The sequence below is a fragment of the Salvelinus alpinus genome, chromosome 31 (genome assembly GCF_045679555.1).
Source record: "Salvelinus alpinus chromosome 31, SLU_Salpinus.1, whole genome shotgun sequence".
Taxonomy (NCBI): Eukaryota; Metazoa; Chordata; class Actinopteri; order Salmoniformes; family Salmonidae; genus Salvelinus; species Salvelinus alpinus.
Genome location: NC_092116.1, coordinates 17,584,757 through 17,600,560, shown reverse-complemented (window position 1 = coordinate 17,600,560; position 15,804 = coordinate 17,584,757). Strand labels below are relative to the sequence as shown.

Here is a 15,804-nt window from a genome sequence, read left to right as displayed (position 1 = left end):
TTGAACTTCTGTATCTTTCAGAGAGTATAAAACCTCTTTGTTCATCTAGGTGTTAGAGAAGTTATATTCAAGTAGATGGTATGATATTTATTATCCCTCTTTCTCTCCCTCTCCCCACCCCTCTTTCTTGCTCTCTCTCACATCCTCTCTCCCTCATTCTCGTTCTCTTCCTGTCTCTCTCCCTCACCCCCATCTCCCATTTCTCTCTCTCTCTCTCTCTCCCTCCCCTCTCTCTCTCTAGGTGTGATGAGGGGTATGAGCTGACCAGCCAATCTGACACTCTGACCTGTCAGTATGACGGCACCTGGTCTAAACACATCATCAGGTGCCGCCCCGCCCCATGCCCGCTCCCTGCCAACCTCACCACCCACGTCCTGGTCACGGGGGAGGACCTCACCCCTGTAGGGGGGGCAGTCACCTTCTCCTGCCCACCTGGGTTCCTCCTGCAGGGGCCAGGCCTGGCAGAGTGTCTGGTAAGACTGTTTTAATGCACTGAAAACATGAAGAGGTGATTTACACCCAATTTACACCCACTCAAGTGTCGACATGGTCAATGTGTTGCGATGGTCAGTGATGTTGGATAACATTTTAATATAATATACACTGAGTGCACAAAACATTAGCAGCCCCTTTTGCCCTCAAATCAGCCTCAATTCGATGGGGAATGGACTCAAGGTGTCGAAAGTGTTCCACAGGGATGCTGGTCCATGTTGACTCCAATGCTTCCTTCGGTTGTGTCAAGTTGGCTGGATGTCCTTTGGGTGGTAGACCATTCTTGATACACATAGGAAACTGTTGAGCATTGAAAAACCCAGCAGCTTGCAGTTCTTGACACTCAAACCGGTGCGCTGACACCTACTACCATACCCCGTTCAAAGGCACTTAAATCTTTTATCTTGCCCATTCACCCTCTGAATGGCACACATACACAATCCATGTCTCAATTGTGCCAAGGCTTAAAAATCCTTCTTTAACCTGTTTCTTCCCCTTCATCTACACTGATTGTAGTGGATTTAACCAGTGACATCAATAAGGGATCATACATTTCACGCGGAGTCACCTGGTCAGTCTATGTCATGGAAAGAGCAGGTGTTCCTAATGATTTGTACACTCAGTGTGTATTGTGTTCAACAATCTCAACTTTCTCATTTCTACTTTTTTTTACTCTAGACAGCTCTCTGGTCCGTAATCACATTTCTCTCAATCCTTCCTATGTTCATTCTGGCTTTTCATCGTTTACATTTTAGTCGTTTAGCATACGCATCTAGCGAGATTTACAGATCCACCATTCACAGATGTTTACTGAATATGAATTAATGTCATGATTATTAACTCATTCTGTTGTTGTAGCTGGGTGGTAGCTGGTCTCCAGGCCTCTCCTCTGTCTCCTGTGTTCTGGTGGTTTGTGAGAAACCTCCTCCACTTCCCCATGGTATCTCTAAGGGGGACAGTTACAGCTACGGAGACATCGTCTTGTACACCTGCCTGTCTGGGTTTGAGATGAAGGTAATGTCTGATACAAAATTATATTATTACAATATTTATTTTACAATATTATTACACAACAGAGAAAAATATCGACAATTTAGCTTGAATTTAAAATAAAATAAAATAAAATTGTATTTGTCATATGCGCCAAATACAGCAGATGTACTGTAGACGTTACTGTGAAATGCTTACTTACAAGCCCTTAACCAACAATGCAGTTCAAGAAATAGAGTTAAAAGTTAAATATTTACTAAATAAACTAAATTGAAAATAAATCAAATCAAAAAGAAACACCAGAAAACTACAGAAAAATTATGAGGTATATACAGGGGGTACCGGTACCGTGTCAATGTGGAGGTTATATACAGGGGGTACCGGTACCGAGTCAATGTGGAGGTTATATACAGGGGGTACCGGTACCGAGTCAATGTGGAGGCTATATACAGGGGGTACTGGTACCGAGTCAATGTGGAGGTTATATACAGGGGGTACCGGTACCGAGTCAATGTGGAGGCTATATACAGGGGGTACCGGTACCGAGTCAATGTGGAGGTTATATACAGGGGGTACTGGTACCGAGTCAATGTGGAGGTTATATACAGGGGGTACCGGTACCGAGTCAATGTGGAGGTTATATACAGGGGGTACCGGTACCGAGTCAATGTGGAGGCTTTATACAGGGGGTACCGGTACCGAGTCAATGTGGAGGTTATATACAGGGGGTACCGGTACCGAGTCAATGTGCAGGGGTACAGGTTAGTCAAGGTCATTTGTAAAGTGACTATGCATAGATAAACAGCGAGTAGCAGCATTGTAAAAACAAAGGGGGGTGGGGGGTGGGGGGGAGTTGGTCAATGTAAACAGTCTGGGTGGCCAATTTATTAATTGTTCAGCAGTCTTATGGCTTGGGGGTAGAAGCTGTTGAGGAGCATTTTTGTGCAAAACCTCATTGATCATAATATTTTGAGTGTATGGAATTGAGTGCATGGAATTTTTCCAATTGCTACAGTGAGAAATCTAATACATGCTACTTTCACTCTTACTTTGGGGGAAAAGTAATCTGCTAATGCCTAGGCTAATGTTCCATTACTGGAAATCACATGATGCAATTTCCTATAAAATGGTGGGTCGTAATGTTAGCAGAGAAAGCTGAGTCACTCTGAGAGAAAGCTGAGTCACTGTATGTTTACAGAGAGATTCACAATGACAAGTGTCTATTTAGTGTATACAGTTTGTCTTCAGTGTTTAATACTGTGACTCATCTTGTTACAGGGAGACTCTGTGCAAACCTGTCAAGGAGATAGAACATGGAATGGGGCTCAGCCTACCTGTGTCGGTAAGTGTGTGCGTGTTTGCGTTTGAGCACACGTCCAATCCATTCATTCATGCAATGCTTATGAACCCCATTTAACTCCAGTTTCCTTCTTCCATCTTGTGTGTCCTCAGGTGTGTCGTGTGGTCCACCTCCCTCAGTGGAGAATGCAGAGTTACAGGCATCAGGGGAGACGTACCAGAGCAACGTCAGCTATGTTTGCAACCCTGGCCTACATCTAATTGGTCCACAGAACCTCACCTGTTTAGCCAATGGAACATGGAGTTTGCCTGCACCAACGTGTGAAGGTATGAGTTATTCCTACTTCATCGTATTGTCCACAGTCTGTATCTGTTCAAATGTCTCCTAAGCAATGGTTTTGGAAATGTTTGACAAGGCAACTCAAGGTCCTTTATTATCCCCCCCTCTCTCTTTCTCCATCTCTCTCTCTCTCTCTCTCTCTCTCTCTCTCTCTCTCTCTCTCTCTCTCTCTCTCTCTCTCTCTCTCTCTCTCTCTCTCTCTCTCTCTCTCTCTCTCTCTCTCTCTCTCTCTCTCTCTCTCTCTCTCTCTCTCTCTCTCTCTCTCTCTCTCTCTCTCTCTCTCTCTCTCTCTCTCTCTACCTCTCTCTCCTTCTCCCCCTCTCCCTCTCAGTTGGCCAGGGTTGTAACATCCCCAAGGAGTTGTTGAATGGCAGGGTGCAGGAGCGGAGCCTGACCACAGGGCGTGCTGTAGCGTTTCAGTGTGATAAAGGCTACGCCCTACAGGGGGATGCTCTGGTGGCGTGTATGGGCCACGGGACATGGAGCTCCATCTTCCCCTTCTGTCAACGTAAGACTCTGAGACAAACATGAATGTGTTGGAATCTCTTCTTTTTCTTCTTGCTTCATAGAATCAGGGCAGGAGTTTTACTTGGTCAGGTCACATGACTGAAAATAGGGTCCAGTTTTTCCTGGTGAGGTCACATGGTCAGGGATACCTCCTGACAGAATAAAAGAGACAGCTGATGGTTTTATCTTATTCATTTAGCTCAGGCTCTGTTCTTACTAGTGGTTTGCACCCAATCTACACTGAGAACAAACCAGAGAAAACCAAATGTATTTCCACACCTCACATCCTTTCGGGGTTTGGACATCAGCTTTGCACAACAGACCACACAGGGTGGGGGGGTCCACACACACACACACACACACACACACACACACACACACACACACACACACACACACACACACACACACACACACACACACACACACACACACACACACACACACACACACACACACACACACACGACAGAAGGAGGGGAGGGAGGGACACACACACACACACACACACACACACACACACACACACACACACACACACACACACACACACACACACACACACACACACACACACACACACACACACACACTCCACAGAGGGAGGGGAGGGCCGACACAGAATGCCTGGAATACTTTGCAACATCAACACTGTATGACAGGCAGTTTCAAAACTGTAGCCAACGCCCTGAAAATAATGTGATTAAAACTTCTTATGCCTGGGATCCCGTTATTGATATGACAACAGCCAGTGAAAGTGCAGGGCGCCAAATTCAAAACAACAGAAATCTCATAATTAAAATTCCTCAGACATACAAGTATTTTACACCATTTTAAAGATAAACTTGTTGTTAATCCCACCACAGTGTCCGATTTCAAATAAAGTTCGATAAAGTTCATATTCATGTCCAAAAATCTCAGTTTACATTGGCGCGTTATGTTCAGTAAGGTTTTGCCTCCAAAACATCCGGTGATTTTGCAGAGCCACATCAATTTCCAGAAATACTCATAATAAACATTGATAAAAGATACAAGTAACATGGAACTTTAGATAAACATCTCCTTAAATCAAATCAAATCAAATCAAATTGTATTTGTCACATACACATGGTTAGCAGATGTTAATGCGAGTGTAGCGAAATGCTTGAGCTTCTAGTTCCGACAATGCAGTAATAACCAACGAGTAATCTAACCTAACAATTCCACAACTACTACCTTATACACACAAATGTAAAGGGATAAAGAATATGTACATAAAGATATATGAATGAGTGATGGTACAAAACGGCATAGGCAAGATGCAATAGATGGTATAGAGTACAGTATATATTTATTTATTTTATCATTATTTTACCAGGTAAGTTGACTGAGAACACATTCTCATTTGCAGCAACGACCTGGGGAATAGTTACAGGGGAGAGGAGGGGGATGAATGAGCCAATTGTAAACTGGGGATTATTAGGTGACCGTGATGGTTGAGGGACAGATTGGGAATTTAGCCAGGACACCAGGGTTAACACCCCTACTCTTACGATAAGTGCCATGGGATCTTTAATGACCTCAGAGAGTCAGGACACCCGTTTAACGTCCCATCCGAAAGACGGCACCCTACACAGAGCAGTGTCCCCAATCACTGCCCTGGGGCATTGGGATCTTTGTTTAGACCAGAGGAAAGAGTGCCTCCTACTGGCCCTCCAACACCACTTCCAGCAGCACCTGGTCTCCCATCCAGGGACTGACCAGGACCAACCCTGCTTAGCTTCAGAAGCAAGCCAGCAGTGGTATGCAGGGTGGTATGCTGCTATACATATGAGATGAGTAATGTAGGGTATATAAACATAAAGTGGCATAGTTTAAAGTGGCTAGTGATACATGTATTACATAAAGATGGCAAGATGCAGTAGATGATATAGAGTACAGTATATACATATACATATGAAATGAGTAATGTAGGGTATGTAAACATTATATGAAGTGGCATTGTTTAAAGTGGCTAGTGATATATTTTTATATAAATTTCCATCAATTCCCATTATTAAAGTGGCTGGAGTTGAGTCAGTATGTTGGCAGCAGCCACTCAATGTTTGTGGTGGCTATTTAACAGTCTGATGGCCTTGAGATAGAAGCTGTTTTTCAGTCTCTCGGTCCCTGCTTTGATGCACCTGTACTGACCTCGCCTTCTGGATGATAGCGGGGTGAACAGGCAGTGGCTCGGGTGGTTGTTGTCCTTGATGATCTTTATGGCCTTCCTGTGACATCGGGTGGTGTAGGTGTCCTGGAGGGCAGGTAGTTTGCCCCCGGTGATGCGTTGTGCAGACCTCACTACCCTCTGGAGAGCCTTACGGTTGTGGGCGGAGCAGTTGCCGTACCAGGCGGTGATACAGCCCGACAGGATGCTCTCGATTGTGCATCTGTAGAAGTTTGTGAGTGCTTTTGGTGACAAGCCGAATTTCTTCAGCCTCCTGAGGTTGAAGAGGCGCTGCTGCGCCTTCTTCACAACGCTGTCTGTGTGGGTGGACCAATTCAGTTTGTCCGTGATGTGTACGCCGAGGAACTTAAAACTTACTACCCTCTCCACTACTGTCCCGTCGATGTGGATAGGGGGGTGCTCCCTCTGCTGTTTCCTGAAGTCCACAATCATCTCCTTTGTTTTGTTGACGTTGAGTGTGAGGTTATTTTCCTGACACCACACTCCGAGGGCCCTCACTTCCTCCCTGTAGGCCGTCTCGTCGTTGTTGGTAATCAAGCCTACCACTGTAGTGTCGTCCGCAAACTTGATGATTGAGTTTGAGGCGTGCATGGCCACGCAGTCGTGGGTGAACAGGGAGTACAGGAGAGGGCTCAGAACGCACCCTTTTGGTGCCCCAGTGTTGAGGATCAGCGGGGTGGAGATGTTGTTACCTACCCTCACCACCTGGGGGCGGCCCGTCAGGAAGTCCAGTACCCAGTTGCACAGGGCGGGGTCGAGACCCAGGGTCTCGAGCTTGATGACGAGTTTGGAGGGTACTATGGTGTTAAATGCTGAGCTGTAGTCGATGAACAGCATTCTCACATAGGTATTCCTCTTGTCCAGATGGGTTAGGGCAGTGTGCAGTGTGGTTGCGATTGCGTAATCTGTGGACCTATTGGGTCGGTAAGCAAATTGGAGTGGGTCTAGGGTGTCAGGTAGGGTGGAGGTGATATGGTCCTTGACTAGTCTCTCAAAGCACTTCATGATGACGGAAGTGAGTGCTACGGGGCGGTAGTCGTTTAGCTCAGTTACCTTAGCTTTCTTGGGAACAGGAACAATGGTGGCCCTCTTGAAGCATGTGGGAACAGCAGACTGGGATAAGGATTGATTGAATATGTCCGTAAACACACCAGCCAGCTGGTCTGCGCATGCTCTGAGGACGCGGCTGGGAATGCCATCTGGGCCTGCAGCCTTGCGAGGGTTAACACGTTTAAATGTTTTACTCACCTCGGCTGCAGTGAAGGAGAGCCCGCAGGTTTTGGTAGCGGGCCGTGTCAGTGGCACTGTATTGTTCTCAAAGCAAAAAAGTTATTTCGTCTGTCTGGGAGCAAGACATCCTGGTCCGCGACTGGGCTGGTTTTCTTCCTGTAATCCATGATTGACTGTAGACCCTGCCACATACCTCTTGTGTCTGAGCTGTTGAATTGCGACTCTACTTTGTCTCTATACTGGCACTTAGCTTATTTGATTGCCTTGCGGAGGGAATAGCTACACTGTTTGTATTCGGTCATGTTTCCGGTCACCTTGCCCTGGTTAAAAGCAGTGGTTCGCGCTTTCAGTTTTGCGCGAATGCTGCCATCAATCCACGGTTTCTGGTTTGGGAATCGTGGAATCCGATTGGTCGGACCAGCGCTGAACAGACCTGAGCGCGGGAGCTTCCTGTTTTAGTTTCTGTCTATTGGCTGGAAGCAACAAAATGGAGTCGTGGTCAGCTTTTCCGAAAGGAGGGCGGGGAAGGGCCTTATATGCGTCGCGGAAGTTAGAATAACAATGATCCAGGGTTTTGCCAGGCCTGGTTGCACAATCGATATGCTGATAGAATTTAGGGAGCCTTGTTTTCAGATTAGTCTTGTTAAAATCCCCAGCTACAATAAATGCAGCCTCAGGATATGTGGTTTCCAGTTTACATAGAGTCAAATGAAGTTCGTTCAGGGCCATCGATGTGTCTGCTTGGGGGGGAATATATACAGCTGTGGTTATAATCGAAGAGAATTCCCTTGGTAGATAATGCGGTCGACATTTGATTGTGAGGAATTCTAGGTCAGGTGAACAGAAGGACTTGACTTCCTGTATGTTGTTATGATCACACCACGTCTCGTTAATCATAAGGCATACACCCCCGCCCTTCTTCTTACCAGAAAGATGCTTGTTTTGGGCTGCCTGTGTAAACGCAGTATAAGAGCACTGATGGCTGATTAAGGCTAAATGAAATGACAGCCCGACATGGTGTATCTATGCTCCTTAGATTAGGTTTCATTGACACAATCATTAGGCAGGTTTCCAGGTTTATTAGAGAAAAGCTATGTAGCAACAAAAAAACACATTTTATAAAGATCGACAACATTTTTATCCGTTCGACAGGGGTGGATTTGTATGTTGTCGAATTTTCTTTATTGCGACAAATGGAAAATATGTTTTTCGAATAAATTATGATGCTGAATCATTTTTAAGGTACGCAGGGCACGTGATGTCATTACGCAACTATAAAGCTCAACTACTGATTTAATCCTAAACGCCTACTGCTTGCTAAATCTATTTTTCAACTCTAAAAAGTATGTGTCATTGCAGGACAGGGATTGTCTGGACTTTCGAGACTGCCTGAATTGCTTCGCCTTGCTTTTCAGGTTGGCTGGATGCAAGTTTCACCATCCAATTTGTTTCCAGATCTACAGCAGGAGTGCAAGTCTCACCATGACACAGACCGTGACGATACCTTGGCACATGATCGTTATTAGAATGGCAAATATTAGTCAATTCTTGCATTCTATCCATGCTGGCTTTTGCGGGTTACCTGAGACATGAAACAGATAGGTGGGAGGGTATACAGGCTGTCGCCTATTTATTATTATTTACTTTTAAATGTTTATTTAACTAGGCAAGTCAGTTAAGAACAAATTCTTATTTATAATGACGGCCTACCCCGGACGACGCTGGGCCAATTGTGAGCCGCCCTATGGGACTCCAAATCACGGCCGGATGTGATACATCCTGGATTTGAACCAGGGACTGTAGTGACACCTCTTGCACTGAGATGCAGTGCCTTAGACTGCTGCACCACTCGGGAGTCCAATGCGCAATTAGCCTAAATGGATCATGGAAACCAGTTAATTTTTATTCGACAGTAGGTTTTTGCGGAAAAGTTTTTATTTTAAGGCGTCGTTACAGTTCAACGGAAATACACCGTAACAGGCAATCAATTTTCGATGCAAATTTTCTAAACGTCGACAACAACAAAAAATCACTGGATAAAAGTAATGGAAACATAGCTACTGACTCAACTTTTCCTAGAGTGATATTCTGCTACTTGAGCAAAGCATGTAATAGAGAACTCTGTCATTATAGGTGACCCACAGAGCTGACATAGTCTCACAAATATTTACACACCTTGTTATGACATTTACATGTAGCCCCTGGGCTTTTGCTGAACCAGTCTCTTATCCACCATCATACCCTGTATACACACATTCATACATATTCATGCTCCCCTACTGCTATTCCCCCCTACATTTTACACACTTTGACATGTCTACATCGTAATCCAATACTATACTCTGTGTCTCCCCATGCAGCCAAACCATGCCCCCCTCCCCCTGGATGGAAGGAGAGCAGTGGGAGTGTTAACACTTCGAAACAGCTGTTCTACGTGGGTCAGTCATTACCGTTCACCTGTCCCAAGGGCCACCAGGCAAAAGGCACCGCCTCCATCACCTGTAGGAGCGACCAGACATGGACCTCAGTCAGCACTGCCTGTGAGAGTGAGTAGAGGCTTTAAACTACTGTTCTTCAAGCCTGGTCCTGTAGATCCACATGGGGTGTAGGGTTTTGTTCCAGCCCAGTACTAACACAGCTAATCAGCTCATTATTGTACAAGAGAATGTGTTGCCAACTACCTTTATTTACCTGGTTAACTAAGGTTAATAAATAAACCATTAACCACTAAAACAAGTGCAGGGCCAGCCTTAGCGACATTGGCAGAAAGCAGATGTTGCTGGTTTTTAGGGATACAGTATTTTCAGACTAACTTCTGTGGAGACTTTGCTCAGGCATCTTTCTATGCCTGCTAAGTTAGGTTAGCGCAGGGCTAGAACGAAAGCCTGAACACAAAACCTACCTCATCAGGACAACCCAGTACACTACGCCGAGAGTGTCTGGTCAACAATGTAAGATATGACTGGTAGGTAGGCTACACCAACCCCTCCACCACATATTAGTATTTTATTACTTCACGTCCCAACGAGGATATTGACATTGGAACGAAACGACAATTTAAAGATAAGGTGTATCATTCTTGGTCAACATAGAAGAATTGAATCTTACGTCCTCTCCCTCTCTCTCTCTCTCTCTCTCTCTCTCTCTCTCTCTCTCTCTCTCTCTCTCTCTCCCTCCCTTCATCTGGTACACGTCAAGGTTAGTGTTTTATTCAAAAGAACAGCCATAAAGTGTGTTCTCTAGGTTGTGTCTGAAATGGCACTCTGCTCCCTATATAGTGCACTACTTTTGACCCTAAACCTATGGGCCCTGGTTTTAAAAGTAGTGCACTATATAGTGAATAGGGTTCCATTTCAGATGCAGCCTACAGTAGGTGGAAGGAACACCCATGTCCCAGAGGGTAGATGTGAGAGATTAGTTACAGTTGAGAATGAGTCACCATATTAATATTGTTGTTTACCGGGTGGGAGTTTACTCTGATATAATGTAGAAATGCGTACCAAATGACCTCCTATTCCCTTTATAGTCCACTACTATTGACCAGGGCCCATAGAGCTCTCGTCAAAAGTAGTGCACTATATAGGGAAAAGGATGCCATTTGGGACGCAATCGAGGGCTGGATTCAATCCGTATCGCCGAAGTATCGTGGAAGATCCGTGTAAAAATGTAAAGGTAATTTCCGGGTGGGCCGACATACGCAGCGTTTACCGTGAATGCAGTCTCCACTACCGCTGGAACATTGCTTTTAATTGCCCTTAGTTCTCTAAAAGAGAAACACATACAGTTGAAGTCGGAAGTTTACATACACTTAGGTTGGAGTCATTAAAACTAGTTTTTCAACCACTCCACAAATTTCTTGTTAAAAAACTATAGTTTTGGCAAGTCGGTTAGGACATGTACTTTGTGCAGGACAAAAGTAATTTCTCCAACGATTGTTTACAGACAGATTATTTCACTTATAATTCACTGTATCACAATTCCAGTGGGTCAGAAGTTAACATACATCACGTTGACTGTGCCTTTAAACAGCTTGGAAAATTCCAGAAAATGATGTCATGGCTTTAGAAGCTTCTGATAGGCTACTTGACATCATTTGAGTCAATTGGAGCTGTACCTGTGGATGTATTTCAAGGCCTACCTTCAAACTCAGTGCATCTTTGCTTGATATCATGGGAAAATCAAAGCAATCAGCCAAGACCACAGAAACAAAATTGTAGACCTCCACAAATCTGGTTCATCCTTGGGAGCAAATTCCAAATGCCTGAAGGTACCACGTTCATCTATACAAACAATAATAGTACGCAAGTATAAACACAATGGCACCACTCAGCCGTCATACCGCTCAGGAAGGAGACGCGTTCTGTCTCCTAGAGATGAACGTACTTTGGTGCGAAAAGTGCAAATCAATCTCAGAACAACAGCAAAGGACCTTGTGAAGATTGTAGTGTCTTAGCTCTTATTACTTAGTTACATAATAAGAAAGACTCTGAATACAAGAAATGGTACTGGAGCTTCACATTTTACTGGAATCAGTTAGTACCAGAATAACATAGAACAACACTGCGCATGACCAAGGATGCTCCATTCTTAAAGGGGACATCAGTAATTAACAGAACATAACAAAGATGATGGAGGAAACAGGTACGAAAGTATCTATATCCACAGTAAAACAAGTCCTATATCGACATAACCTGAAAGGCCGCTCAACAAGGAAGAAGCCACTGCTCCAAAACCACCATAAAAAAGCCAGACTACGGTTTGCAACTGCACATGGGGACAAAGATCATACTTTTTGAAGAAATGTCCTCTGGTCTGATGAAACAAACATAGAACTGTTCGGCCATAATGACCATTGTTATGTTTGGAGGAAAAAGGGGGAGGCTTGCAAGCCGAAGAACACCATCCCAACCGTGAAGCACAGGGGTGGCAGCATCATGTTGTGGGGGTGCTTTGCTGCAGGAGTGCACTTCACAAAATAGATGACATCACGAGGAAGGAAAAATTATGTGGATATATTGAAGCAACATCTCAAGACATCAGTCAGGAAGTTAAAGTTTGGTCGCAAATGGGTCTTCCAAATGGACAATGACCCCAAGAATACTTCCAAAGTTCTGGCAAAATGGCTTAAGGACAACAAAGTCAAGGTATTGGAGTGGCCATCACAAAGCCCTAACCTCAATCCTATAGAACATTTGTGGGCAGAACTGAAAAAGTGTGTGCGAGCAAGGTGGCCTACAAACCTGACTCCGTTATACCAGCTCTGTCAGGAGGAATGGGCCAAAATTCACCCAACTTATTGTTGGAAGCTTGTGGGAGGCTACCCGAAATGTTTGACCCAAGTTAAACAATTTAAAGGCAATGCTACCAAATGCTAATTGAGTGTATGTAAACTTCTGACCCACTGGGAATGTGATGAAGGAAATACAAGTTGAAATAAATCATTCTCTATGCTATTATTCTGACATTTCACATTCTTAAAATAAAGTGGTGATCCTAACTGACCTAAGACAGGGACTTTTTACTAGGACTAAATGTCAGGAATTGTGAAAAACTGAGTTTAAATGTTTTTGGCTAAGGTGCATGTAAACTTCCGACTTCAACTGTACAGTCATGGCCAAACGTTTTGAGAATGACACAAATATTAATTTTCACAAAGTTTGCTGCTTCATTGTCTTTAGATATTTTTGTCAGATGTTACTATGGAATACTGAAGTATAATTACAAGCATTTCATAAGTGTCAAAGTCTTTTATTGACAATTAGATGAAGTTGATGCAAAGAGTCAATATTTGCAGTGTTGATCCGTCTTTTTCAAAACCTCTGCAATCTGCCCTGGCATGCTGTCAATTAACTTCTGGGCCACATCCTGACTGATGGCAGCCCATTCTTGCATAATCAATGCTTGGAGTTCGTCAGAATTTGTGGGGTTTTGTTTGTCCACCCGCCTCTTGAGGATTGACCACAAGTTCTCAATGGGAATAAGGTCTGGGGAGTTTCCTGGCCATGGACCTAAAATATCTATATTTTGTTCCCCGAGCCACTTAGTTATCACTCTTGCCTTATGGCAAGGTGCTCCATCATGCTGCAAAAGGCATTGTTCGTCACCAAACTGTTCCTGGATGGTTGGGAGATGTTGCTCTCGGAGGATATGTTGGTATCATTCTTCATTCATGCCTGTGTTCTTAGGCAAAATTGTGAGTGAGCCCACTCCCTTGGCTGAGAAGCAACCCCACACATGAATGGTCTCAGGATGCTTTACTGTTGGCATGACACAGGACTGATGGTAGCACTCACCTTGTCTTCTCCGGACAAGGTTTTTCCGGATTCCCCAAACAATCGGAAAGGGGATTCATCAGAGAAAATTACTTTACCCCAGTCCTCAGCAGTCCAATCCCTGTACCTTTTGCAGAATATCAGTCTGTCCCTGATGTTTTTCCTGGAGAGAAGTGTCTTCTTTGCTGCCCTTCTTGACACCAGGCCATCTCCAAAAGTCTTCACCTCACTGTGCGTGCAGATGCACTCACACCTGCCTGCTGCCATTCCTGAGCAAGCTCTGTACTGGTGATGCCCCGATCTCGCAGCTGAATCAACTTTAGGAGACGGTCCTGGCACTTGCTGGACTTTCTGAAGCCTTCTTCACAACAATTGAACTGCTCTCCTTGAAGTTCTTGATGATCCGATAAATGTTTGATTTAGGTGCAATCTTACTGGCAGCAATATCCTTGCCTGTGAAGCCCTTTTAGTGCAAAGCAATGATGAAGGCACGTGTTTCCTTGCAGGTAACCATGGCTGACAGAGGAAGAACAACGATTCCAAGCACCACCCTCCTTTTGAAGCTTCCAGTCTGTTATTCGAACTCAATCAGCATGACAGAGTGATCTCCAGCCTTGTCCTCGTCAACACTCACACCTGTATTAACGAGAAAATCACAGACATGATGTCAGCTGGCCCTTTTGTGGCAGGGCTGAAATGCAGTGGAAATGTTTTTGGGGGATTCAGTTCATTTGCATGGCAAAGAGGGACTTTGCAATTAATTGCAATTCATCTGATCACTCTTCATAACATTCTGGAGTATATGCAAATTGCCATCATACAAACTGAGGCAGCAGACTTTTCTCAAAACTTTTGGCCACGACTGTAGCGTATTCTCACACGAGCAGTTACACATACTGATACACGACTTGACCCATGAACATAATGTGTTCAACTCACACAAGCATTTTTTTAGCAGCTTTAGCTGCTTATGTAATATCTCGTGGACGGATCTACGTAAACATAACTGGTGCCATAGAATCTGTGGGGAAGGAATGGGATGTGTGGGATTACAAGCAGCAGTAGGTCCAGGGCTTAGGCTTTTCTATCACTGTTTTTTTGGACAAATCACAATTTTGCAGGCGTAAGCGTCTTTCCAAATTTGGAAGGGGAGGGTCCATTCGTCCCATAACGTGCAAAGAGAGAAGGTGGAGCTCGCCATTCTAGCGTCTCTTCATCTCTTAACAAGTATGGACCCAGAACTTAACCGCGCAGCTGACCAATTACGTGACACTTTAGTGTAGAGTTAACCAAGATGACTGTTTAAATCAACTGAATGTACTGCTGTTGTTTCACCCACAACACAGAGGTTAGAAATGTGGAAGCCAGCAGATGGTGAGCACATAGGCCACTTAAAACAAGATTAACATGGGGAAATCTCTGACGCTCAGGTTGTTTGCAAAGCAAAATCATTGCTGCATATTCTAAACCATTTCCTGTTGCGCTGTGTTTCCTTCCAAGCTTGTGTGTTTCTTGAATGAATGGTGGGAACATACAATTTGGAATTAGAATGGGATTTCTATGGGGATGGATCTGTACATGTACAAGTCTAGTGTAATATAGAAAATCCTCTTTAACTGAATGAGTCACCATTTCTAGTGTGGTGGAAATTGTCCAACCATTATGTAGGTTGGTGGAAATCCCCATTGACTGAGGACGAGGGGTCTCCATTATGTAGGTTGGTGGAAATCCCCATTGACTGAGGACGAGGGGTCTCCATTATGTAGGTTGGTGGAAATCCCCATTGACTGAGGACGAGGGGTCTCCATTATGTAGGTTGGTGGAAATCCCCATTGACTGAGGACGAGGGATCTCCATTATGTAGGTTGGTGGAAATCCCCATTGACTGAGGACGAGGGGTCTCCATTATGTAGGTTGGTGGAAATCCCCATTGACTGAGGACGAGGGGTCTCCATTATGTAGATGTTTAAAGATGTTGAACTATATTCATCAATCTGACTCCATTATTATGTGAATGCTACAGACCCACAGTCGTATCCAGTGGGGATAGCAGCGGTAGCGATCCTTGCGTCACCACTCAGAAGACTATGCACGTCTCGAGGTTTACTGTTAATATAATTATTAAGAGGTTAAGGGACAAAGAGCTAATATATTTCATTCAGTGTCCTAGCGTTAAATGATTGAGTTAACCTTAGCTCAGAGATGCACAGTTAGAGATTGAGCATATATGCTATGTATTTTGTGAATAACATTTACCATTACACATTTCACCAAATAATAATTCAAGGAATATTAGTCAGAAAAGTGAAGACTACGGTTCCTATCCATTTTAAAGTAATCTGATTTACTACAGTTACGCAATAAGAATACAATGAACAAATGGTACACAGCAGAAATCTTCACGATAAAAAGAATACAACATATCAGAAGTCTTAGCAGAAAATTCACAACTATGACATACACAC

At 44.2% G+C, this 15,804-nt stretch overlaps 1 protein-coding gene across 2 annotated transcripts in view; it reads left to right on the top strand.

Moving 5' to 3' along the window:
• LOC139561737 (sushi, von Willebrand factor type A, EGF and pentraxin domain-containing protein 1-like) overlaps positions 1-15,804 on the top strand; it is a 207,787-nt gene that overhangs the window by 172,245 nt on the left and 19,738 nt on the right. For both annotated transcript variants that reach the window (XM_071379004.1, XM_071379003.1), the window contains exons 40-45: positions 242-473; positions 1,351-1,506; positions 2,761-2,824; positions 2,935-3,108; positions 3,453-3,629; positions 9,428-9,613. In XM_071379004.1, coding sequence (XP_071235105.1) covers positions 242-473; positions 1,351-1,506; positions 2,761-2,824; positions 2,935-3,108; positions 3,453-3,629; positions 9,428-9,613 — 989 coding nt within the window. The remainder of the gene's footprint in view (positions 1-241; positions 474-1,350; positions 1,507-2,760; positions 2,825-2,934; positions 3,109-3,452; positions 3,630-9,427; positions 9,614-15,804) is intronic.